Source organism: Ctenopharyngodon idella, chromosome 6 (assembly GCF_019924925.1).
Source record: "Ctenopharyngodon idella isolate HZGC_01 chromosome 6, HZGC01, whole genome shotgun sequence".
Lineage (NCBI taxonomy): Eukaryota > Metazoa > Chordata > Actinopteri > Cypriniformes > Xenocyprididae > Ctenopharyngodon > Ctenopharyngodon idella.
In genome coordinates, this window is record NC_067225.1 from 6,192,768 (window position 1) to 6,217,257 (window position 24,490).

The 24,490-nt window shown below is 36.5% G+C and overlaps 1 protein-coding gene across 5 annotated transcripts in view; it reads right to left on the bottom strand.

The window, feature by feature from the left end:
* nbeal1 (neurobeachin-like 1) overlaps nucleotides 1–24,490 on the bottom strand; it is a 68,555-nt gene continuing 44,065 nt past the window's right edge. For 2 of the 5 annotated variants that reach the window (XM_051896596.1, XM_051896594.1), the window contains 27 exons: nucleotides 23,800–23,975; nucleotides 23,220–23,508; nucleotides 21,775–22,086; nucleotides 21,472–21,621; nucleotides 20,921–21,078; nucleotides 20,617–20,742; nucleotides 20,348–20,470; nucleotides 19,868–20,016; nucleotides 19,658–19,791; nucleotides 18,462–18,563; nucleotides 18,234–18,329; nucleotides 18,007–18,131; nucleotides 16,705–16,845; nucleotides 16,096–16,226; nucleotides 14,762–14,871; nucleotides 14,317–14,434; nucleotides 12,058–12,155; nucleotides 11,741–11,857; nucleotides 11,566–11,655; nucleotides 10,191–10,300; nucleotides 9,913–10,085; nucleotides 9,643–9,737; nucleotides 8,704–8,820; nucleotides 7,618–7,779; nucleotides 7,383–7,531; nucleotides 5,147–5,282; nucleotides 1–2,439 (listed from right to left, as the gene is read on the bottom strand). In XM_051896596.1, coding sequence (XP_051752556.1) covers nucleotides 2,338–2,439; nucleotides 5,147–5,282; nucleotides 7,383–7,531; nucleotides 7,618–7,779; nucleotides 8,704–8,820; nucleotides 9,643–9,737; nucleotides 9,913–10,085; nucleotides 10,191–10,300; nucleotides 11,566–11,655; nucleotides 11,741–11,857; nucleotides 12,058–12,155; nucleotides 14,317–14,434; nucleotides 14,762–14,871; nucleotides 16,096–16,226; nucleotides 16,705–16,845; nucleotides 18,007–18,131; nucleotides 18,234–18,329; nucleotides 18,462–18,563; nucleotides 19,658–19,791; nucleotides 19,868–20,016; nucleotides 20,348–20,470; nucleotides 20,617–20,742; nucleotides 20,921–21,078; nucleotides 21,472–21,621; nucleotides 21,775–22,086; nucleotides 23,220–23,508; nucleotides 23,800–23,975 — 3,789 coding nt within the window. In that variant the 3' untranslated portion in view covers nucleotides 1–2,337. Of the gene's footprint in view, nucleotides 2,440–5,146; nucleotides 5,283–7,382; nucleotides 7,532–7,617; nucleotides 7,780–8,703; nucleotides 8,821–9,642; nucleotides 9,738–9,912; nucleotides 10,086–10,190; nucleotides 10,301–11,565; nucleotides 11,656–11,740; nucleotides 11,858–12,057; nucleotides 12,156–14,316; nucleotides 14,435–14,761; nucleotides 14,872–16,095; nucleotides 16,227–16,704; nucleotides 16,846–18,006; nucleotides 18,132–18,233; nucleotides 18,330–18,449; nucleotides 18,564–19,657; nucleotides 19,792–19,867; nucleotides 20,017–20,347; nucleotides 20,471–20,616; nucleotides 20,743–20,920; nucleotides 21,079–21,471; nucleotides 21,622–21,774; nucleotides 22,087–23,219; nucleotides 23,509–23,799; nucleotides 23,976–24,490 lie in introns of those variants that run through there. The other 3 variants (XM_051896595.1, XM_051896593.1, XR_007930573.1) reach the window with 2 other exon arrangements.

A 24,490-nucleotide genomic window follows, 5' to 3' on the forward strand; every position in this document is an offset into this window, starting at 1 on the left:
TGACTTTTCAACAGGACTTTAATGATAAATCTTCACGTATAACAAAGCAGTTTCTCTGTACAGATCAAGGAGACATTTAAAACAATCTCTTACAATTTGTCGTACCTGGAAAGTGCAAAAAAAGAAAAATACAATTCATAGACAGAAATAAAATTCATGCTGTACATTTCATACTGGATTCATAAATAAGCACAGATATACACACACATCCATTAGTGACGGCTAAAATAAAAGCAGCTCAGTAAGTCACGGGTCTGATATGACAGAGGAGTCACTGCTGAAGTTTGTCTGGCTGTCCACAGGGGTCATGAAAGGTCATGCTATAGAGTTTGGATCATGGAGTCTAATTTCCATGGTGAAAGAGAATAAAAAGGCACTCCATTCGTTTAAACGAAGAAAAACACATACATATAAAGAGATATGTGAATAAAAACAAAAAATGGAAAAAAAAAAGACATTGAGAATCTAACAAAAGCAGGATTTAAATAAGAATAAATGCAAAGAAATCATAGCATCAATTTCGATCTTGGTATAACTAATATGAGCAACCAGCAGATGCAGGGAGCACTTTGTGACAGAAAATAAAACAAGCATAACATCCCAATTTAGACTTCAAATCTAAACTTCAGCACCATTGCAAACTAAAGCATACATATGGAAGAACATACAATACACACCAAACAAAACAAACATCCTGATAAAGACGTCTGCATTTTGGTATTAGTATCTTCATTAATATCTTCATTTTATTGATCACTTATACGTTTTAAAACAACCGTCCTTTAGTAAAGGAATGAATGTCACTCAAAGACATTAGTGTAGAAAAAAAAAAAAAGAATTAACACAAACTAAGCCCTTTCAAAAAAACACTATGGTAAAGATAGCTTCCACCAAAGTACCACCATTATTATCACAATGTAAATGTCGTAATTTGGTATTAACAAATGTAAAAGGCTTCTAAAAGCATCTTACACTTAATATAGTTTTACAATTGTGACTATAATTAACTGAGGCATTTTGCCAGAAACTATGGTTACTATGGTACATTTTTGTAAGGGAAAAAAGTACACATGTACACACATCCTACGGTGAAGAAATAAAAACTGCATATGGAGGAGCAAGAATTCAGGCGTCAGTCAGTAACTGTGAATTCTCTAGAAGGCCTGGAAGTTTACCTGCATAGTAAACAAAGACTGCATGGCTTAGAAATATAAAAGAGGAGGGGAAACAGCGTCTCACCTGACTATCCAAGCGGCATTGGTTCTAGCTGTCCCGTGGTACACAAGTACCCCCGCTCCCCTATGTAGTGCTCGGTTTAGATACTAGGAAGACTGCGGAGCATCGATTAGCCAGTGGAATGCTTCAATAAGCCTCATCAGAGAGATTAACCGTATTGCTTACTGTTGTCATGTCTCACAAAGCCCTTCGAACTTTTCCCACTTTTTATTTGTAGTGTTTTATCAAAAAAATAACTGCAGATGCAACAAATCAAACTGTAGTACTGCATGTACATCCACGACATTTAAATGAAATCTTGTATTCTTCATTGAAATAACTACATCGCAATTCAAGTAATGAATGACAACATTCAACAGTTACGCAAAAAAAATAAAAATAATAATAATAATAAATCAACCTTAGCACTCCACACATGTCAGTTTTGTTATAAAATGAAGCAGTGTATGATGTGTTGGTCTATTGGAACAAAATACGTCATACGTATTGTGAATTATACTGGTGTAAATTATCGTCCACATGTCGAGGTCTGTGCGAAAGCAAGACTGTGCAAATAAATAATGCCTGTGTCCACTGATAAAACAATCAAAAATACATCCAAAATTTACCCAAGATCACCTATGAAAGGCCACTGAAACTAAATGAATGAATTAACACGCACTACAAAACCACATAAAATGCTTATGCGAACATAGACATGGAAGAGACAAAACCCTATGGTCGTAATTATGCTGATGCTGATAACTGTGTGGTAATGATAATTAACATAAAATGGGTGGGACATAAGTGGGTGTGATGGAAAAAGACAGAGAGGTTGGGGTCACGAGGGTCAACATTAGGGTTTTCACAGAATTCAGACACATATAGTTAGATGGTGCCTGCACCAGTCCAACTACACGTTTACACCAACACATACGACACGTACGAGGGAACATGCATACGTTTGGCTCAACACACACAGATTTGCATACAGGTGCTAAAAAAGTCCTTCTTATTGTTTCAGAGAGAGGAGAGCCATCCTTCAAACTGAAACAATGGATTTGGGTGATTGACAGGGCAGTGGGCCAATCAGGCAGGAAGGCTGTGATTTAGGGGGCGGGGTCAGGGCTGCTCTTGGGTGTGATACTCTGTTTCTCCAGACGAGATCTGAGTGAGACGCTTACTGGAGCCCCAGAGTTTCCTCGTAATCTGGCCAGAACGCATCTGAGGAGCGGAGAGGAGAGGAGAGGAAAGGAGAGGGCAGTGAAGGATAAAAGGAAAGAGGAGGTGAACAGTGGGAAAAAAATATGATTGATGAGTGCATGTGAGATCATCTGTGTTGGATTCACTTTGAGGTTAAATCAAAAGGTACATTTCAAGTGAGGTAACTCAAAAAAGATGAGATAAGTAAATGATAATTGTATGTATTGACTATGTATGTATGTATACAAACCCGAAGTCTGAACTGATCTTAGGCCAGAAACATACTCTACGCAAGTACGCAAAACACATGGAAATGCTTTGTGAAGTGCATGGTCCTGTTGCACATGCTAAATAAACGGCAGATTGAAACTGGCAAATTGAATCAGTAGCTGTCTTTACATGGACCCTAATAAAAATAAAGTGAAAAAATTCATTTTATTCATACTTTCATTTGTATCTTTCTTATATAGTATTTGTCATATTGTTTGTAATTTGCATTGCTTATTTTTGATAAAAAAATAATAAAAATTCATTTTGAATAAAATTAAATAACTATATTTTGATTATAAAATTACGTTTAAAATACTCGTATCATGAAATAAGATTTTGGTCATATCACCCAGCCCTATCCCAACCTTTTCAGAACTGTGAAAGTTTGGCGAATGTTAACATGATTGATAATGTGATTGTTGCAAACATCTCTGTAAGATGCCATATACTGTGGCATGTAATTATTATTATTTATTAAATAAAGGGGAGGAAACGGTCAAAAAGCAGGGCAGGAACACGCCGGTACAGTGAGTTTTTTTTTTTAATATATATATAAAAATTCATTTTAAGTTCTGTCATAATATTGAATTACTTTTACTGTTTTAGTTTGCTGTTGTAATGGTATCAAGGAATTTCGTCAGATATCGTATCGAAGTCATTATTTTGGTATCGTGACAACACTAACGTGCAATGGCGTAGAAATGGCGCAATGACATATGACGCTAGGAACGAGCTGTTGTTGTATGACGTGTCAAAAACTAATTTTTCTTCTACTCATCGTCTGTGAAGTAGAGCAGGACAACGTCCCACCAGTCCTTATTTCGAACTCTCATCCACAGACGCCTTGTTTTGGGCGCAGGAATGAGTGTTTTTACTGCTTGATAAATATAAGCAGCATGGCACAACTGTTCATGTGCTCGTCGTCTCCTAATTAGGACCCGAAATAGATAAATATTAAGTCTGCTCTTTAAAACAAAGGGAAAAAAAGCAATGTAGGAGAATAGTATGTGCAAACAGTGGGAAACTGTATATTCATGCAGTATGCACAGGTCAAAAAAATAAATTCTTATTTGAAGCTTGTGACATATAAACGCATGCATCAACCGGATGACTTTATTTAGCGTTCATGTAAACACTACGTTCGGATTTATCAATCAGAATGAATTCATTCCGATTGAAAAAAAAGGTGTCCATGTAAACGTAGCTAGTGTTTTCCATTTTTCTGCCTGAGGCCGAGACTACTTTCACCTTAACTAAACTCAGAAATCAATGGGGCAATAGAGTTAACGTCAAATGATGCGTGATAATTCAAGTAAATAGATATAAATGTCAAGTGTGATTAACTTTAACTTGCTAAGAAAGATTCTCTACAATCTTGTTCCACCATGAGAAAAGTGACCATAGAAGACAGTTCATATTAATGTCATTTATAGCACCCCTTGTGGAACTGCTGAGAACGACAAATGTACATGCTCTAAATTATGAATTTCATTTCGGAAATCACTGATGTGTGAACATACGTAGAGAGAAGCGCCTGTGTTTATGTACTGATGTAGAGTATGTTTCGGGCTGTATTCTCAAATCAAAACACGAATTCATCTAATGTAGAAACCCAAATGCTGATACTGATATTTAAGAGGAAATCCTTGAGAACACTTTGCATTGTTTGAAATGTTAAAAAAATAGCTTCAGTGTTTGGCATGAATGCCTGCGCATTCAATCACATCAAAAAACAAAAAAAATTCTGTAAAGTAAGAAAAAAAAACCCATCAAAACCCTCCTCTAATGATTTCACAGTTTTAAAATTATTCTAAAATGAGCGTGACACTACGAGTATTTATTATTACTACTACTGTTAGCATTGTTAGTAGTATCATCTCTGGTTAGGTTACAACTCCAACTGCTAATAAAAAACTACATATACACAATTACTACTGATTATACAACAAATGCTCAAGTTAAAAATCCTTGGCAATCATTTCAATGCACTGTTATGTTTTCACGATAACTTGTTTGTGTGTGTGTGTGTGTGTGTTGTATATGTGAATGACTGATAATTTGTGGATGAAATTGATGAAAAATGTCCTCAGATGTTATCTAAATCTGAGTACTACTTTTGGCCATGTTTTTAAAAAAAATAATAAATAAAAATAATAATAATAAATAAGTAAATTATGCTAAAAATGCATTTTTTTTTATTTTAGGGGTGGGGTCATTGTTTTAGGTTTAGATTATTTTGTAGTCCCCATTTAGACAGCTAGGTAAACGTACTTAATGCATCTGAACTTGACACCTGATAAGTGTGTGAGTGTGTGTATTTCTCTCAGATGATGTCAGGGCTGAACGTGTTCTGGTCTCTGAGATGCAGCAGGCGTGCGGGCGATCGCACCCGCAGTGTGTTCATGAGAGGCGAGCCCTCCATCCTCTGGGTGATGTAGTTCCTGAAGGAGTTTTTTACCTCCGCGGGTTTCCCGACGCCCACCACGATCAGCTTGCCATCATTGAGTCCCACCAGCACATGAGATTGTTCCTTGGTCACAGACACGCACCGGATTGGCACCCGCATCGCCATCGGTGACACGCACAGAGTCAAGCTGCCATTGTAAGCAGGAGAAAGGGCGTTTTATGATCATGTTAAAAATAGCATGCTTACAATCTAATGACAATCATAAAACAACAATAAGAATGATAGAGTGTTGTGATTGGTTGCCAGGCCATTGCAATGTAGTCGCTAGGGACTTTGTGTGTTGCTAGGGCATTCTGAGCAGTTAATGCAACAGACAAGTAAAAATCCCATTCATCTTCTCCATAGGGGAAATGATTTTTAATGAACTTATAAACCGTTAAATACAGATCTACTGTGAGCTAGAAGGTTGTAAATCGGTGGTATATGCTTTTGTCAAAGGGTTAGTTCTGCATCAACTGCATATGACAATAGTTCAAATTGTAAAATAAAGTCATTATTTTTGTTTTGTTTTTGCACACAAAAAGTATTCTCGTCGCTTCATAACATTAAGGTTGAACCACTGTAGTCACATGGACTATTTTAACGATGTCTTTAATACCTTTCTGGACCTCAAAAGGTGCAATGACGTTACTATGTGTACTTCAGAAACCCTCGGATTTCATCCGAAATATCTTAATTTGTGTTCTGAAGATGAACGAAGGTCTTACAGGTTTAGAACAACATGAGGGTGAGTAATTAATGACAGAAATTTAATTTTTGGGTGAACTAACCCTTTAAAACCATCCATCTGCATTACTATAGCTAGTTTAACAGTGGACTTTCCATTAAGTACACAGTCTTATACCTCTGTCTTTTTTTTGTTTGATTTTCAAATACTTTTCTAATCTTCAAATCTGTTTATGTCATGATTCACCTCGTAGCTGTTTGGTTTGGTTCATGCCTTTGGTTCAACTCTTTAATAAAGACTTTTTTTAAATCCCAATGGGAAAATGAATGGAAAAAATACTGCATTAAGGCCACTAATAAGTATGTGGGCACTGTTGCACTCTAAGTCAAAAAAGCCCCACATCTGATAATCTGCTCTCTAGATATAACTCGGATACATCCGGCATTGCAAGAGTCTTTTTTCAAACATTTTATCATTCGCCAGGCAAAAATGGTAATGGCGACAATTAAATTAAATTTGTCAATTAAATTCGATTTTAAAAAATCCTCGATTGCAATTTATGTCAATGTCAAGTAACCGGGAAAAATACCAGAAGTTGTGCATTCCACAGATGAGAATCCATGAACCGCATTTTTAGACTGTTTTATAAGGCTGCATGATAAACCATTTAAAAGCCATACTATACCATAGTGCTATAAATATATGCCTGGTCAGTTTAATATATATACTTTGAGTTACATTCGACTGTAAAAAACGAAGTAACTTATACTCAGGGCTTTATCATTTACATGCGTGGGGCATGTCTCAAACTCCATCTCTGCATATGCTGTGAGTTTGAGTTGCTTATAACGTTCATCTTGGAACGCAATGTGCACTTTTCATCAGATTTGTAAGGTACATCATTTATAAACCTACGCCAACACAGGAGAATACATCAATATGTTTCTAAATATCATCGCGATTTCAAAATAAAAGTTTAAACCCTCGCTCTGAGTTAGCATGTTTTGATGTCCGCATATTCTTTTTCAAAAAATTACAGTGGCTGAAGCATTTCCATCATAAAGAAGTAGCCAAATATTAAAGATTAAGTAAACATTTGAAATAAATGTCGTTTGGCCGATATTAAACAAGTATTTGATCTGCTCTAAAGTGTAACACCACCAGGCCGTCGGCGCCCTCTGCAGGCATTTGTTATAATACATAATGTACATAAGATGATTGTTTATATTATGTGTATATTATGTATTTTAACAGTGTTGTTCTACAAAACCATGTGATTTCTTGCTTTTGACACTTTATTTGAACCAAATATTATTGCCTCATTGGTATTATGTATTTTAAGTCATTTTAAAGGCTCAGGTATTTTGCTTAGGTCTATTTTTATTAACACAAAAAATATCCGATTACTCGATTAATCGTCAAAACAATCAACTGACTACTTGATTACAAAAAGAATCATTAGTGACAGCCCTAATGACACTCAAGAGCCACTTCTGGCTTCAAGGAATTTAACTGCTGAAATTGCTTGGTTTTAGAAAGCTGATGCTTGTTTATGTTTACCTGTACAGATCTCTGACAGACAGGAAACCTTGCTCGCTGCCGATGACCACATGTTCTCCTGAAACACACATGTCTGTCACCTGCTCCTTCAGAGGAGTGCTGCACAGGTGCTTCCCGTTCACAGAGTACAGGTGCAGAGCATTCTTATCCTGCAAACATGAAACACAAAGAGGATCGGTTTACATGGGCATAAAAATATGTGCAGGGAGAAGAGGAACTGAATTGTGTTTGATACCTTCAGCGTGGCTTTGCCCTCTATGCAGGTGTGCACCACTAGATGTCCCTCCCAGGACACCGCCAGGTGCATGATGGACATGGGCAGAGAGCTCTCACATGGCGGCCGTAGACAGCGCATGTACTGACCCCTCCGAACAGTGTGAATCATCACTGTTCCATCCTGTGACACACAAATGCATAAGTTTTTATGGTTCTACTTCTTTTCATCCTTTAAATCCGCCAAAAAAATCTGATCATTTTTCAGACACTTTGGATGGTTTTACGGCAGTACTTTTAAGAATTCTATATGTAAATTAGCTCTATGATGATTGGTTAACACAATGCCACTGTTAGGTTGCTGAATCCTGAATAGGTGTGAGAAGTGAACAGTCACTGCATCCCAATTCCATCCTAAATACTATTCGAAATTAGAATTAGCGTGTCTCAAATCATAGTATGTTGAAATGAGTATTCCATTGATGCCCGTTTGGTCCATTTCCGGTTAGAATCTAAAGTGCAGATCCGTGCACACTCTAATGGCTAATATTCGCCACAACCCATTGCGCATTGGACGAAGATTAAATTAGAACTACAAACAAGAATAAAAAAGGTTTAAAAACTACAAACATGGCGGATGTGCGAGACTGACGGTTAAGTAGAAAGGAGTTTGACTCATGAGTAATAATCAGTATCTAACCTGACGAAAAAATATTTATTCAATTGTATCCACATTTTATTTAATCTGCAAATGCATCATTATTCAAACACATGAGGAAAGTCTCAGCTGGAAAGACACACGACTTGCAGATCAACGTGCTACTGCATTTCTCTCCGATATGGTAGGGAATTAAATTAACTTAATGTGTAGGATTTTAACTGTGACAAGATGATTGACAGGGCATTTTAAACGGTGACAGGATTCACATAATTAACCAACAGAGCGATTAGTAGTATGTCCCAAAGCTTGCCTGCTCTTCTGCTACACACTCAAAAGTATATACTTTTTCTTTACAAAAACAGTACATACTTTTAGGGTGTAGTATAAGTAGGTGAATTGGGACACAACAAGTGTTTTTGAGTGACTGTGTGAAGAGAGGACTCTCACCCGTGATCCAGACACCGCCATATCCAGCTCTGTACTGATAGACACACTCACAACTTCATCTGTGTGTCCGTATAATACCTGCACTGGCTTAGAGGACAGACCCACTGGAGCACCTCCCTACAGACACACACACACACACACACACACACACACGCACACACGCACACACACGCACACACACACACACACACACACACACACACACACACACACACACACACACACACCAAGTTAAACACAGTCCCAACACTGCAGTAGAAACTCAAACCTCTTCTTTATATGAGCAGAAAACAAAAAATGTTATTCATTATTTTATTTATCACAAGTAAGCAAGCAGTTTTCAAAAGAACATTACAGATTAAAAGAAAATTCCTGAGAATGTTGTGTGTGAAACTTTTCAATTAGATAAAGGAAAAAGGAAGAAACTCCGTCTTGCTATAAGAAACATCATTGCAACATCCACTCAAACTATTATTATTTTTTTTCCACTAAAATATGAAGCAGCACAAATGTTTTCAACATTGATAATCAGAAATGTTTCCTGAGCAGCAAATCAGCATATTAGAATGATTTACTGATAGATCATGTGACGCTGAAGACTGGAGTAATGATGCTGAAAATTTGATGCAGCTTTGCATCACAGGAATAAATTACATTTTAAAATATATTAATATAGAAAACAGTTGTTTTGAATTGTAATATTTTACATTACTGTTTTTACTGTATTTTTGATCAATTAAATGCAGCCTCCGTTGACTTCTTTAAAAAAATCTTTTTTTTTGTTCTTTTAAACAGTAGTGTATTATTTTATACATTAAAGACACATGATTGGGGATGGATGGGGAATGAAAATGTATTTCCTATTTAGGAATGAACCACCTAAAGGAAGTCATGTGAAGACGACTGAACAGGTGTGTTTTCCAAGAGAACAAAACGCACCTGCTGTAGCACCTGCCACACCATACAGGTGGTGTCTCTGGAGCCAGAGATCAGGTGAATCCCAAAGTGATCTGTGGCCAGGCACGTTATGATGTCTGTCGAGATATAGACACAAACATGCCCAAGTTAGCAGAACTGTTTCCTGCAACTCAAGGTTAAAGTGAGAACATACAATCTGGATATGTCTATTTATGAGATAAAAACAAAGACAGGCAGAAAGAAAGAGGGAAGAAGAGGAAGGTCAAGAGAAGCAGAGAGAGTTTCCATTACCCATGTGGCGGATATGTTGCCCGACTGTTTTGCCCTTGACAAGTGATGTCACTCTCAGGCTGTTGTCCCAGTGGCCTCCACTGAAGAGCAACTTCCCATCATGAGACACAACAAACAGATGAGCTGTGACTTCAACCCCTGGAGAGAACGGCCCTGATAGAAACCTCTGAGTCCTACAGAGAGACAAAGAGTGTGCCTGTTGATGTGTCGTTTATTTTAAAGGAAGTGCAGGGCAGCTACAAACAGGATGTGAGACATTAACCGTCAGAGAGACTAACTTTGGACTGGCTACGGTGGGGTCTTTGATGAAGGTAAAATAGTTGGATATGTTCTTGTCATAGGGCAGCCAGCCATGAGTTCCCATCAAGCAGTTGTGGCTCAGCGTTACCTTGATGAACCAAATACACATTATTTATGAGAGTATCAAACATTTCATAATAACCAGAAACCTTAGAGGGCATCAAAGACAATGTGGAATGTATTTGCAATGCATTTATTTATAATTTAGGGATTATGTACAGTCATGATGGCCATTATTGTTATTAACAAACACTGTTAGGGTGACCAGGACTCCAACAGTACATAGAAAATTATATAAAATAATAATATTTATATAAATATAAAACATATTAAATCACTGACTAAAAACTTTTTATTATACATTTTAATTTAATTTTAATATTTATATATTTTATTAAAATGTGCATTAATAAATTGTCCACAATAAGACAGGGAGATTTAATAAAAAAAATAAATAAAAAAAAAGTATGTTAGGGTGATCAGGACCAAGACAGTACATTATTTCACTTAATATATAAACTCAAATAATTGTAATTATTTAAATAATTGCATTAAAATTAAGTTTTATATATATATATATATATATATATATATACACACACACACACACACACAAATATACACACACACACACACAGTCAAACCAAAAATTATTCAGACACCAGATATATTTTTTTTATATTTTTTACTAGTGGGTGCAGGACACTATTGTTCATTTATTAAGTGAGGATAGCAAAATAAAAGTAAACTGACATATTATACCCAACAGTTCTTCATACAGTGGGCTAATAGTAAAATTGATAAAAATGTGGGACCAAAATTTGGGCACTTTGACCTGACCATGTTTTGCTTAAGTGTTACCTTACATAATTAAGATTATTTCTGACAGTTTCACTCTGAGATCTTGTCATATTTTATTACCATTTTTTTAAACTATAGTGAATAAACTGTATTAATGAATGAAGTGTTCAAGGTGTCTGAATACATTTTGGTTTAATTGTATATATATATATATATATATATATATATATATATATATATATATATATATATATATATATATATATATATATATATATATATATATATATATATATATATATATATATATATATATATATATACACACACACACAGTTGAACCAAAATTTACTGGTAGTCCACTGTATGTCACAGTTTACTTTATTTTGCTATCCTCACTTACATAAATGAACTAGTGTCCTGCACCCACTAGTAAAAATATATCAAAAATATCAAAAATGTCTGAATAATTTTTGGTTTGACTGTATATATGTATATGTTATGTGTCTTTAAACCAGTCTGTAAGACGTGGCTAATGAAGCCCAGACTTACCAGAGTATCTGGACTCCCCTGCGAGATAAATGAATGTGATTGGTTCTTAGGGACAACAGCTTTAACCAGCGGCACATTATCACTGATGCCCTAAAACACAGAGATGAAACTCCATCAGTCCACAGCTGTCACTCAATAGAACAACACATAAATAAAGGACTGTTAATTCAGTCACCTCAATGAAAAACGATTTGAGTTCAGTGAGGTGCTCAAAAATGTTGAGAGGGCTGGAGTCCAAACGAGTTCTCTTCTTCTCCAGCTCCTCCAGAGAGAGACGCACGGGATGGGGTTCCTGAATACACATTAACACAGAGAATCTTACAAACCAACAAATACTCTGTCATGTTTATGTCATCTGTACACTAACGCTATGCATTTAACAATCAAAAATGAAAATTCTGTCATCAAAAGATCTTGCATGATATATGTTCTGATCTCCACTTGAGCTTCTAATAACACTGTTTGCATGTTAGAAGCATCAGAGTGTCGTACCTTCAGTAACTGGCATGGTGTCTGTCCAAAGTTACTGATCATGCCTTCTAAAGCTTTCCTCTCCTTCTCGTCTGTGATGGCGTCCAGATCAACAGCCCCTAAAGCAACCAGAGAGTCTCATTTTGCTGCATTTAAATGTTGCACTATATTAATTATATTTGCACTATAAACATAAGTGATCATTTGCAGTCATTATTGCAAAATAGACACCAACAGGTTGATCAGGACCCTGTTGTGAAAAGAACAATTTTATTTAACTCTAAAGGGCTTTATTTTTGTGAAAATGACAGGCTGAGAATACATTATTTTGGTTATTACATGGCCGCTTACCAAATAATTAAATTAATTAATAAGCGTTCATAAAATATTGATATATGTTGAACTTATTTCATTATGTGAGAAGAAAGAGACCAGAAAGAGACCAAAAAGAAACCAGCACAGCTCAATGCAGTGTTATTTTAGTATTATTTATGTGGTATCATAGTATTTATTAATATTAGGAATTAGCTTTTATTTTTATATTCTCAGTTTTCATTTTTTTCAGTTATTGTTTTGTAACTTTGTTATGAGTTTGGGTATTTTTTTATTATTTTTTAAATATTTCTTTTTAGCTTTTATTTGTTTTTATATCAGATTTAGTTTTAGTACTTCAACTTTTATTTCAGTTAGTTGCCAAAGCAACATTTCTAATTTAAAGTTAAAGTTTTTCATTTAATATTTAGATTTTATGTCAGCCTTTTTTTTTTTATATATATATATTTTTTTTCTCAATTAACAAAAACGATTTCTGTTTCTAATTTCTAATAGTTTCTTACAGTTTTAGTTTTAATTAACAATAACAGCACTGGTTTAAAGGACATCATTTATAGATCTACAATATTTGTCGACATCGTTCTGGCACAGCAATTGTGGTATTTGTACTTAAATTTTGCCTTATTATCATGGCTAGATCAATGCAATATGGTTTCTATTAAAAAAAATGTTTTTGCAGTGGAAATGACTGTTTAAACAAATTTAATATGCTGTAGCTGCAATAACATTAAGTCTATCATAAAATAAAATGACAACATATCCACTAAAATGCCACAGTTAATAGTTAATAAGCACGTTTACATGCACACCAATACGCTGATAACTACCAAAAATCAGTTTATTGAAATAACCAGATTTACTGGTTTACATGCAAATCAATAAGCTGGCAAAGTAAGTAAACCACGTTTACAAGACTGTATTAAAAAACAGGTTATTCCCCGGTGGTGACTTCAAAACATATGCATCCATGTTTTTCACTGTATTCTGATTTTTATGTGAGTTGTAATGTTAAATGTCAAAATGTCAGCGGAAAACTTGCACAGACTCATTCTTCTCTCATATTTGAAGTTTCTAAAATTGTACCACTTGTCCTTCGGCTGCACGAGATGAGAACACATTTTTTCTATTTCTTGGGTCAAGAAAACGTCAGAGTTTGCGATATATTTCTCCTCCCCTGGTGCGAAACACTCGCTGTGGCTGGATGCGCTTAAATCTGCTGTATAAGGACGCTTTCCTCTCACATATCACACATACCCACTTCAATAAGCCGACAGAATGCAGGTTAAGGTGTTTACATGCTGGGTAAAATTAGGGTAATGGGCAAAAATCTAGCTCTGTCGATCGGTTTATTCTTAAGCCATTTATGTCCTTTCGACGATAAAAGGAAACAGTTTAGCATGACCACACGCGTTGTCGGCTTATTAAGCATAATCGGTCAATGGCTATGTCTACATGGACAGCAGTAATCTAATTATTGACCTTATTCTGAATAAGACAATATTCTGATTAAGGTGTTTACATGAGTTGCTTTTAGAATATTCCCGTTTTACATGTTATAGAACATAGATCGGTTAATGGCACGTCATAACATCCTCATGCCACGCCATCCAATGTTCCCCACATGACGTCCAAAATCCCCACACAACGTTAACAGTGTGATTAAGGTGTGTACATGTCTATAATGCACTTCGATAATGCGACTAAAATAGGAATACTCCACATATCTTAATTCGATTTGTGTTTACTTTGAGTATGACTTTAGCCAGATTAACGTAAAAAGAAATCGCTGTTTACATGGTAGTTTCTTAATCAGAGTATTGCCTTAATCGGGTTAATATCGGAATATTGTTGTCCATATAAATGTACTGAATCTTATTTAAGAATTGGTAGCAAAGGATATTATCCACATCCAGACTTGTATGTTTAGCTGTATGAAGGACTTCATACCTTCATATGTGCAGTAATAGAAGACATTAAGGGCCTCCACTGCAGCTGGGCCCCTCTGTTTATAGCCAAAGATCAGATCAATCCATTCATGCAGATGGGCCGACACATACTCTGATTCCTGAGCAGAGACACACAACATCCACATCAAGAAAACGTCCAAACCAACATTTCTCTAAGGATAGACCTGAGGCCATCAGCCATTATGAGAGGAATCTGCCAGGAGGTGACTGGGAAAGACTCTTTTGTCATTCTAGTTTTGCAACCTTTCACGAAGCCATTTCTCACTGCTTCATGCTTTAATAGGACAGAAGTGGCAAAGGAATTGAGAAGAAGAGAGAAACAGATACTAAGAGAGGGCCGTATTTAATTACACATCCCACCCTGGAGGCTCTCTATTGAGGTTAGTGGGGAAGAGTTGTGATGAGGTCATCAGAAATGGGCTCACCAGGGCTTTGCGGTGCTTGTAGATGAAATCCTCAGGGGATTTGGCCCATTTAGGTAGGATGACATCATTTACCCTCTCTTTAGAGATCTGCAAGCGACCCAGGTCAAATCCTAAAATGAGAGAGAGAGAGCAAGATGATACGATAAAATGGAGTTTGAATAGAAGGGAAACATGACACTTTGTTGGTTAATTTTTAAAAGTGAAGTAACATTTTTATTCTAAATTGATCTGCATTCAATTTTCAAACTGCTTCAAACATTGGTTTAAACTATTTATTTCTTCTTGAATTTTTGTCGTAAATGTATATGCAAATTTTCAACATGTAGATGTGTTGTGGAAAGGCTGTGCAAATTTTGTGTTGGGGTCATACTGACACGTTTACATGAATCTTCAGTGTTTTTTCATACTGTCAGTTTTTGGTAAATTGCATGGAAAACAATGGAAACAGAAAAGTTGTACCCAGTTGTTTAACAACAGGAGGGTTTAAACGCTTTCTTCTATTCCAGCTTAACTGGCAACACTAGCACAACCAATTTTGTGGTTTTGAGACGCAAATATGTATTGGAATAAATGGAAGAAAGTGTTTGGAAGAGAGTTTTTGCAATTCTTAACTAGAAGCTTCTCTGAGGCCCTGTTTCCACCTGGTATTAAGATGCATTTTGTTCGATCGTATCACAAGTAGATGAGGGCGACACATTCCCGTTTACACCTGGTGTTTTAATCTGTCTCTTTTGTCCACTTTCAACCACTTCAGTCCTGACTTCTTTGAGGGGAGGGTCTATGGGTGGGTAAATGTATGGGTTTTTTCAGATCTTTCAATCTAATGGATGAAATAAGCTTGTGCAATTTACATATGAACACGCACGGAGACAACGGAAAAACACACGGAGAGCGGCAGCTTTCGTTTATGCTCTGACACCCGCAAGACCATGCCGAACACTGTGAGAGTGTGTTAGAAATCAAGATTGGTCAGAGAACATTGTGCTTGGTACATTTTTCGTCTTCAAACCAAACTTGGGTCTTCAGCCGACAAAGTTTTAATCTTGTCTGGCTAGCACGCTTCCCATAATGTTTATACGTAAAGTCAGTATAGGCGGAACGTAGGTGGTCTTTTGTGGCTGTTCGAACGCATTCGATCACATGAGCATTTACACTATGAAAGCAATCCGTTCTAATGCGTTTTCGACTACCTCTGGAAGTGGCTGAAAGTGGACAAGCTCAAAACGTTTTAGACTCCGTTTACATCTGTATTTAGCGTCGTCCACCTGTGATTCGATCGACCAAAATGCATCTTAATACCAGGTGTAAACATTTACTCTGCTGCTTCTGCTCACCATTCTGGTTCTCCAAGAACTCCGGGAAGTAAAAGAATTCTGGGATGAGCTCTTTGACATCATTGGGATTGTCCATGAGGGTCTGCCAGGTAGCAGGAATGGAGTGAAACTGACGGTCAGCACAGTCAAACCTGCCACAGACAGTCAGACCAACAACAGATCAACTTTATTCATTTAATGGAAAACAGGATTTTGCGAAGGTATGTTTTGAAAACCATAAACACATTTACATATGACTGCCCATGTTTAAATATAAATCAATCAATAGTCAATCATAACAGAGGTCAATCTTAAAGGTACAGTAGCAAAAACAGACTGTTTAATTCTAAGGATCAGAGAGTGAGAGTGGAAAATGGTCATGAGAAACTAAAACAATCCTGATTTTAGTGCAAGAAAACTTGATTAACAGTTTACTGTAAGTGGACTTCAGGGAAGATCTTAGAATACAAGGCCTTTAAATGAATTTCACTTCAGTGACCTTTTTCTTTTTCTTTTCACAGCATACAGAAGATAGTTGCAATTTGGTTGACAAAAGACACAATAGAACGGAAACAAAAACACTGACAAAGAATAAAAAGGCAAAAGGAAGTGAAAGCAGATAAGCATTACCTGCCGCTCTGCAGCTGGATGTGCAGGGATGTGAAGGGTTCTACTCTGATGAGATAATGCATGACTCCGGCGGCGTTCGAGTAGTGTGTGCCGTAGTGGAAACGGTCTATGGTGCCCGTGGGGTCTTCAAAACTCTCATATCTGCAGATCATTTACAACCACATTTATCAATTGCATTTATTGCTGTCACAAAATCAACTTTTAAAACATTTGCTCTTTTCCAAAGCCTAGTGAGCTGCTTCACTGTCGGAAACTTCCTTCTAAACAAGCACCCTACAACTGAAAAGGAACCTATAAGAGACCAGTGTTTTACAGTTAAAACTACAACTAACACTAAGACAATGAAAACATTGTTTTTGGTAACCGAAATGAAGCTGAAATAAAATATAAATCTTAGACTAAAAAGTTAAACTTAAAAAAATTTGAAGTATAAAATTACTAAAACTAAAATAAATTAAAGCTAAATAAAAATATAAAAAATATAAAAACAAAACAGCACAACAAAATTACTAAAACTTCTACTAAAATCGAAAATATGAAATAAAAAAATATTAAAATATAAGCTAATGTAAAATATTAATAAATACTACTAAAATAACACTGTAAGAGACTTGATGCTTAAAGTTGATTCCAATAGTTTACAGTTAGCATGCTGCTAAGCTAATGACACACGCAAATATGAACAAATATGAAAATATGAAATAATGTATTTTCAACTAGAAGTTATTGAACCTTTTATTGAAACAAAAACCATGTTAGCTTATAATCAAGATTCAACCTTTATCTGAAATAAAATGTTTCATATTCCTCACAATGCATTCTGGGATTGCATTATCTGTGAAGGATACAAGCTGCTAAATTTGACCAAAAGAAGATATTTATTAAAACTAAAATTTTGCAGCCTACTATTTGGTAAAGCATTCAGAGCGGGACCATACAATCGATAACTAAAAATGTTGCCTAGGTAGGCATCTTACTAGGGTTTGGAACAGTGTTGTTATTGTTAACTAAAACTAACTGTACTATTACAAATAATATTCGTTAATTGAAATAAAGCTGAAATAAAATATAAATATTAGATGAAAATGTAAACTTAAAATATATATAAAATAAAAAATATTAATAAGTACTTACAGCATATTACTATAATAGTATATACATTGGTACATACACTGGTTTGTAACAGCATAATAGATTAAACAGGGCAAACTGCAGTGAACACTGAGACTTCTATCTTAGTAAATATGATCTGTAAAGACTGAGAGAACAAGACAAAGGCATAAATGTAAGACAGAAACACACTTTTCTCTGACAGCTTTGGCATTCCTCTCGTTCAGCACGGCCACAGGTTTGGAGAGATCTCTGAACACCCGGGGATCGGACAGATCCAGCTCCTCTGACGTATAATCCGACAGGATCCAGGGGAACTAAAACACCATTTAAGATCATTTAGGTAATGAAAAAACACTGATGTGTGACCATACTGCAGTTCAAACAGAATCCAGAGTGAGTGTGTAAATGTCACTCACCACAGGATACTGAGCCAGATCATTATATGTCCTTCCTGCTATGGTGTTCAACTGCATCAGGTAGTCAAAGTTTGAGATCTCCCTGTTCACCCATTTCTGATGACAGAGAGAAGCAAAAGTCAGTCCTTAATCAGCTCTAAACCTTCAGTGTTGTATATCAGTGAAAGTACCATACAGTATACTACATTAAATCCCTAAACTGAGTGTGCTTCATACGTCTGCAGTGACCTGTGTGAGTCCAGAAGCTTTCAACAGCTCCTGCGGTGAGTGAGTAGCATGAAGAGAGAGAGAACGCAGCAGCAGCATCCGACTGTACACTTTATTACGCACCTGTCAATCAAACCCAGAAACAACCAATTACGAGAGACTGAATAAAAGAAGGTGGGAAAGTTGACAAAAAACAATGGGTCTTATTCACTTATTCATGAAATCTGCATATGAACATTTTCACAAACAAATCGTGATTCTTTCGTACAAAAATGTATTTAAATTTTATGAAAAAAATGTAGGAACATGTATGCAAAAATCACATACTTTTATACATAGATATTTTTGTTATAGCTCGACATAGCTGGAGATCAGGTTTCTCTGCACAAAACGTGGATATGTACAGCTGGTTAATGAGAGATCTGTAATCTGGTTCTGTACAAAGGTGTTTTTTTGTGTGTTTGAACTGGTTTTGAGGATGGCATTTAATTTTTAGAGATTGTCATATGTTTGCTGAGAGCAACAAAAGGCTTGTGAGGACAGCCATTATATATATTTTATGCAAATTACTAACCTTGGGCAAGCGGCCGCTCATTTAGAATACTACAAATTCATTAATACTGTATCACAATGAGGTTAAGAACAAATTCATGTGCACATGTTGTGAATTAGGTGAAAAATAGAAGTTCTCCTGTGTGCAAAAGTACAAATAATTCACACAATTATTAGTGAATGAGACCCAATGAGTGTTTAAAACAATTATAAAACAGCTCATTATAAAACAGTTTTAAACATTTGCATGCAACATTACATTCATTCATCACATAGGAAAGAGAGAAATATGATGAGACATGCTTAAAGTCACCATGAAATCAAAATTGACATTTTTTATGGAATATTGCAGTGTTAATTATAAATGATTTATCCATGCGCATCATATTTTTTTTTTAAATTATGTGCAATTTTTTAAAATTCAAAATAGCTTCCCCTCCCTCTTGCAGCGACATCTCTTCTCTGACGTTTACTGGCGCGAGGGCGGGGCAACCTGTCAGTCACATGACATGAGATCGACCAATAGCAAACCACAACCATCCAATCAATTCCCCAAGGACAAAATCAAGACCCACCCAACATTTTTTCACCTGGATACAAATCCCAATAGGGAAGAAAAGATTATCGCAACTTCCTGTTTCATGATGACTTGAAAGATTTCTGACCTCCTTCTTGAAGTTCAGGAAGTAGTTGGTCTGGTCGATGAGAAAGATCTCTAACGCTGAGCGTCGGAGGTTGTATCTGCGCAGATGGATCTCTCTGATCTGAGACAGAGGCCATTTAAAGTCTTGACCTACACCTGAAAATAGAGAACATCAATATCATCTGTTTCCTCACATACATGACCTTTGACCTTCACACTGCATTTTCCTCACCTTCCTCTTTCTCTGCGCTGCTGTCATAGAAGTAGATGTGTTGTGTGGTGAGCTCAAGACGACCCGGATAGACGTCAACCACTGTGACCAGCTCACAGTCCTCTGAGATCACCAACTTCTCCTTTTGACCCGCTTCTTCTGAATCAGCCCTTAGAGAATGACAGCGAATGAACAGTTGATCAGTTTTATACATTAAAGACACAATAAATTGATCAAAAGTGACAGTAAAGACATTTATAAGAAGTGTACATACAAATCTGTAAATTGATTGATTCAAGAAAACCACCTTGACAAAATTAAAATAACTGTATCAAATATTTTTTAGCAAAAATCAACTCATTTACGGATTAATGTACAGTATTTCCATGAGACTGCACATTTCTTTTTCTCTGTCCATCTCTAATTATTGAGTAAAAATGTGTTTCTGTACTGAGCTCCAGTAATTGGCTTTTGTTCGTGTCCATCTAAACTCAGACTCACTGATTGGCCGACGCAGGATCCTCCTCCAGGAGTTCCAGGATGTCGTCCTCCAGATCACTGACCTTCACCTGCTTCACCGCCTCTAACAACAGTGACTCAGCATTTACCTGCTGGTGCTGCACACCTGAGGAAACACACACACACACACACACACACACACACACACACACACACACATACACAGACAAAACCAGTTATTTCTCCAAATGCCAGTCACAAGATTCATAAAAAGTTCCAGGTGACCATCTTTATATGCGTGTATGTCTTACCCTAGGTTGTCTCTCAAGGCACTGGCTTCCCTGTGGGGGTCAAAGTTGTAATTCCGCACCAGTTTGAGTCGCATACGGGAGTAGTTCTCAGCGCTAGAGAGCTTCCAGCGTATGTCCTTCTGCTGCCTGCCAAACACAAACAGCTGCCTTACAGACCACTTTTTTTTAAATAGCCAATAGCTTTTAGTTTGTTACACCCTGGGAAGACCACAATTGATTAATATTCAAATGTATACACATCCACCTGCACAAACAGAATCCACTCCTGATTTCAGCAACATCAACACACAGAAATAACACTCACTTGTCCACCCAGGGTCCTCTTTCACAGAAGAGTCCTCTGCGCGCTGCCCTCCACTGCCTGAGGATGGCGCTGTTTTGCGTGTGGATTTGTTTCAGCATGCTGTTGTACCTCAGGTTCTCCTGACGCCCTCGACGACTGAATGGTTCCACAAATTGCTCCTGAAGATTTTTGAGAATAATTAAAATGCTTGCGAATGTCTGATAGCCATTAAATTCTGCATTAAATTTGAAGGGAAATTCTATTTGCTGCCTTTCAAACATTTAGAGTTGGTGAGATTTCTTTAAAATGATCAGTAAAATGAGCTTTTGATCAAAAATAAAGTAATAGTTGGAAATATTCTTACAATTTAAAATAACTTTTCTATTGTAATATATTTTGTGTCACATGATCCTTCAGATATCATTCTAATTTGCTGATTTGCTGCTCAAGAAACATTTCTTATTATTATCAATGTTGAAATTGATATACATTTTTTTTAGGATTTCTTTGCTAGCTAGGAAGTTCAAAAGAACAGCATTTCTTTGAATATGTGTGTGTAGATGTTTTGGTACCTGAAAGCGTATCTTGCTCTCTCCTCTCTCTCTATCCCTGCGGTGCAGATTGAGCATGAACGCCTCATAACAGTCCTTCCAAAAAAGGGCCATGTTCTCATGACCCTGACTGAACGTCTCGATCTCATACTGCTTCATGTAGGGTATAATCTGATGAAACACAAACAAAATTTTAATTTACAAACTACAGGGGGCAATGAAGCGCATACTACTTGAAATAGAAAATAATAATCAACCAGCATGAAATTACAATTAACCGCATATACTGTAGTAATATATTTATCCAAATATATATCCTCTCACATATTTATCCAAATAGACCCTCCACTCTGGGGAGCTGCAGTACAGCTGGAAATCCTCAAAGAATGACGGACTTCCGTTGGTGTCGGGGAGGGAAGGGAGGTGCAGCTCCATGTACAGGAGTTTGTGGACTTTAGACAGGAGGGTACGGAGAAGAGGCACTAAAAAGGAGTAGGTCTCCTCCGTCCGTTCCTCGCCCACGGAGCGCCTGAGGATTCCCTCCACGCGGCCCAGAAGGTAACAGGCCTCGTCCTGAGAGTCCACCGTCTTTGTTTGTAAGATGCCATTCAGTTTGGCCGTAGCCATGGCACACACCTGCCGGAAATGAAGAACAAATAGAGTGAATAAATTAAACATTTTTAGTATCAGATATTGGTATTGGAGTATGTTTATTAGTACTAATACCAATATATACTACCGTTCAAAAATGTGGGGTCGGTAAGATAAAAGTTTGCATACATGTTTAGATCATATTTAATACATCAGGCTTTTTTGACTTACATAGTTTGATTTAAAGAGAATATGAAACTCACAGTACATACTCAAAGTAAGATAAAATTCTGATAGTTTGTAATGTAAATCAAAGAGATCTTTATAACAGTATAGAAGACTATTTACATATAATGCATATAAATACCAGTTGTCACTCTATATCTCTAAATCATGTCTTTGTAAGATATGTAAATGCTTAGTTTTATGATCAAAGCTGTGTAGTTTTAATTTTGGGGAGCAAAACATATAATGCAATGCAATACAATGACGATTGAGAGGTGAACAAATAAGTGTTCCTCAAAGCCTGATGTATCATATTTGATACTCACATTTTAACAAGTTGCTTCAATTTAGTAAATGTTCATCTTGAAATATAACTAACAATATAGTTATTCTTAGGTCGACTTTATAAAAAATCATTAAAGATTTCACAGTAAAAAGACGTGTACCATGACCTGAAGATGAAAGTTTTAAAAATTATTCTAGAAGTCCTTTTACTTGCTAAAAAACTATGAACTATCAATCAGAGGGCAGAAGGCATGTTGAAGATTGAATAGCACTTTCGGTAGTCCACTTTAGACATTCTACTAACTATAAGTAACTTTGCAACTACATGTCAACTTATTCTACAAACCCAAACCCTAACCTTAACCCAAGTCTACTAATACTCTAATGAGAGTTAGTTGACATGTAGTTGAAAATTAATGAGAGTTAGTTGACATGTAGTTGCAAATTAATGAGAGTTAGTTGACATGTAGTTGTAAATTAATGAGAGTTAGTTGTCATGAAGTTGCAAATTAATGAGAGTTAGTTGACATGTAGTTGCAAAGTTACTTATAGTTAGTAGAATGTTCTAGAAGTGGACTATCAAAATAAAGTGTAACTGAAGATTGTGTACAACAGGTTTTTTTTTCAGCAAAGCTTTGATCACAGGTAATAGGCTTATGAGCTCTCACCTGCGGATCTTCCTGAGCCATGAACCCGAGCAGCAGCCGTAGCCCAACCTGAGACAGCTGGAGCCACTGCATCCCTGAGGCATACCACACCATCAGCCCGTCCATCAGAGTCACTGTCTCCTCCAGAACCTTCTCAGTCCATAGGGCAGGATTCACCAGACCCTCAGCCTGCAGGAAGTCCTGCACCATGTGCAGCAGACGCACCGCATTCTCCGTGTGCTGTGGCAGTGTGGCCGTCGTCGCCTCTCGGTTGTCCGTTACGGCCCATTCCAACATCCTTTCCATCAGACTGGAGAGAAAGAGGTTAGCAAATGTAACAAAGGTCCGCTCACACCAAGGATGATAACTATAACAATAAAGATATAGTTCTAAATTCTAAAAACAAAAGAATAGCAGAGTCCACATCAGAACTATAGTGATAACAGCACAGAGAAACTATATAACTGGAATAAAACAGCTTGTAAACAACGTTATGTAACGTTACATGTACCTCAGGAAAGCCATTCAATGTCCATAAAGTTGCTAGTCAGCTAGAAAAAAAAAATCTAGAGAAGAGCATTTTGCGAATTATAGTATTCACCTGAGCTTAATGTGGTCGACGGGCAGCAACAGCTCATTGGCAGTGCCCAGTTTGGTGAGGGCAGAGAACACCTGACCCCTTTCCAGCCAGGCAGCGTCATCTGACCCTTCCACGCCTCTCCACATGACACACAACACAATCTCTAACACCAGACGAGCCAACTCCTCCTCCGTACGCTGGGTGGCAAGAGAAAGTCTTAAATCAATCAGTCAGTCTTATTTGAAATGAAAAGACATTGGCTCTGGCTAAAAAAAAAAAAGAAATTTTCATTTAATTTAATTAAACATTTTGGTAACACTTTAGTTTAAGGTCCAATTCTCACTATCAACTAGTTGCTTGTTAACATGCATATTACTAATATATTGGATGTTTATTAGTACTTATAAAGCACATATTAATGCCTTATTCTGCATGACCTTATTCTACATCCCTTAATCCTACCCAATACCTAAACTTAAACTACCTTACAAAGTATTAATAAGCAGTAATTAGGAGTTTATTGAGGCAAATTCATAATTAATTGTTTTTGTGAGAATTGGATCCTAATCTAAAGTGTGACCGAAATTTTTTTTTGACATAAAAATTCATAAAGTGTTAACCTACTAAGTCCTTCACTTTCTATATTTCAATTATATTTAAATATAAAGTCTCTTATGCCCAACAAAGCTGCATTTATTTGATCAAAAATACA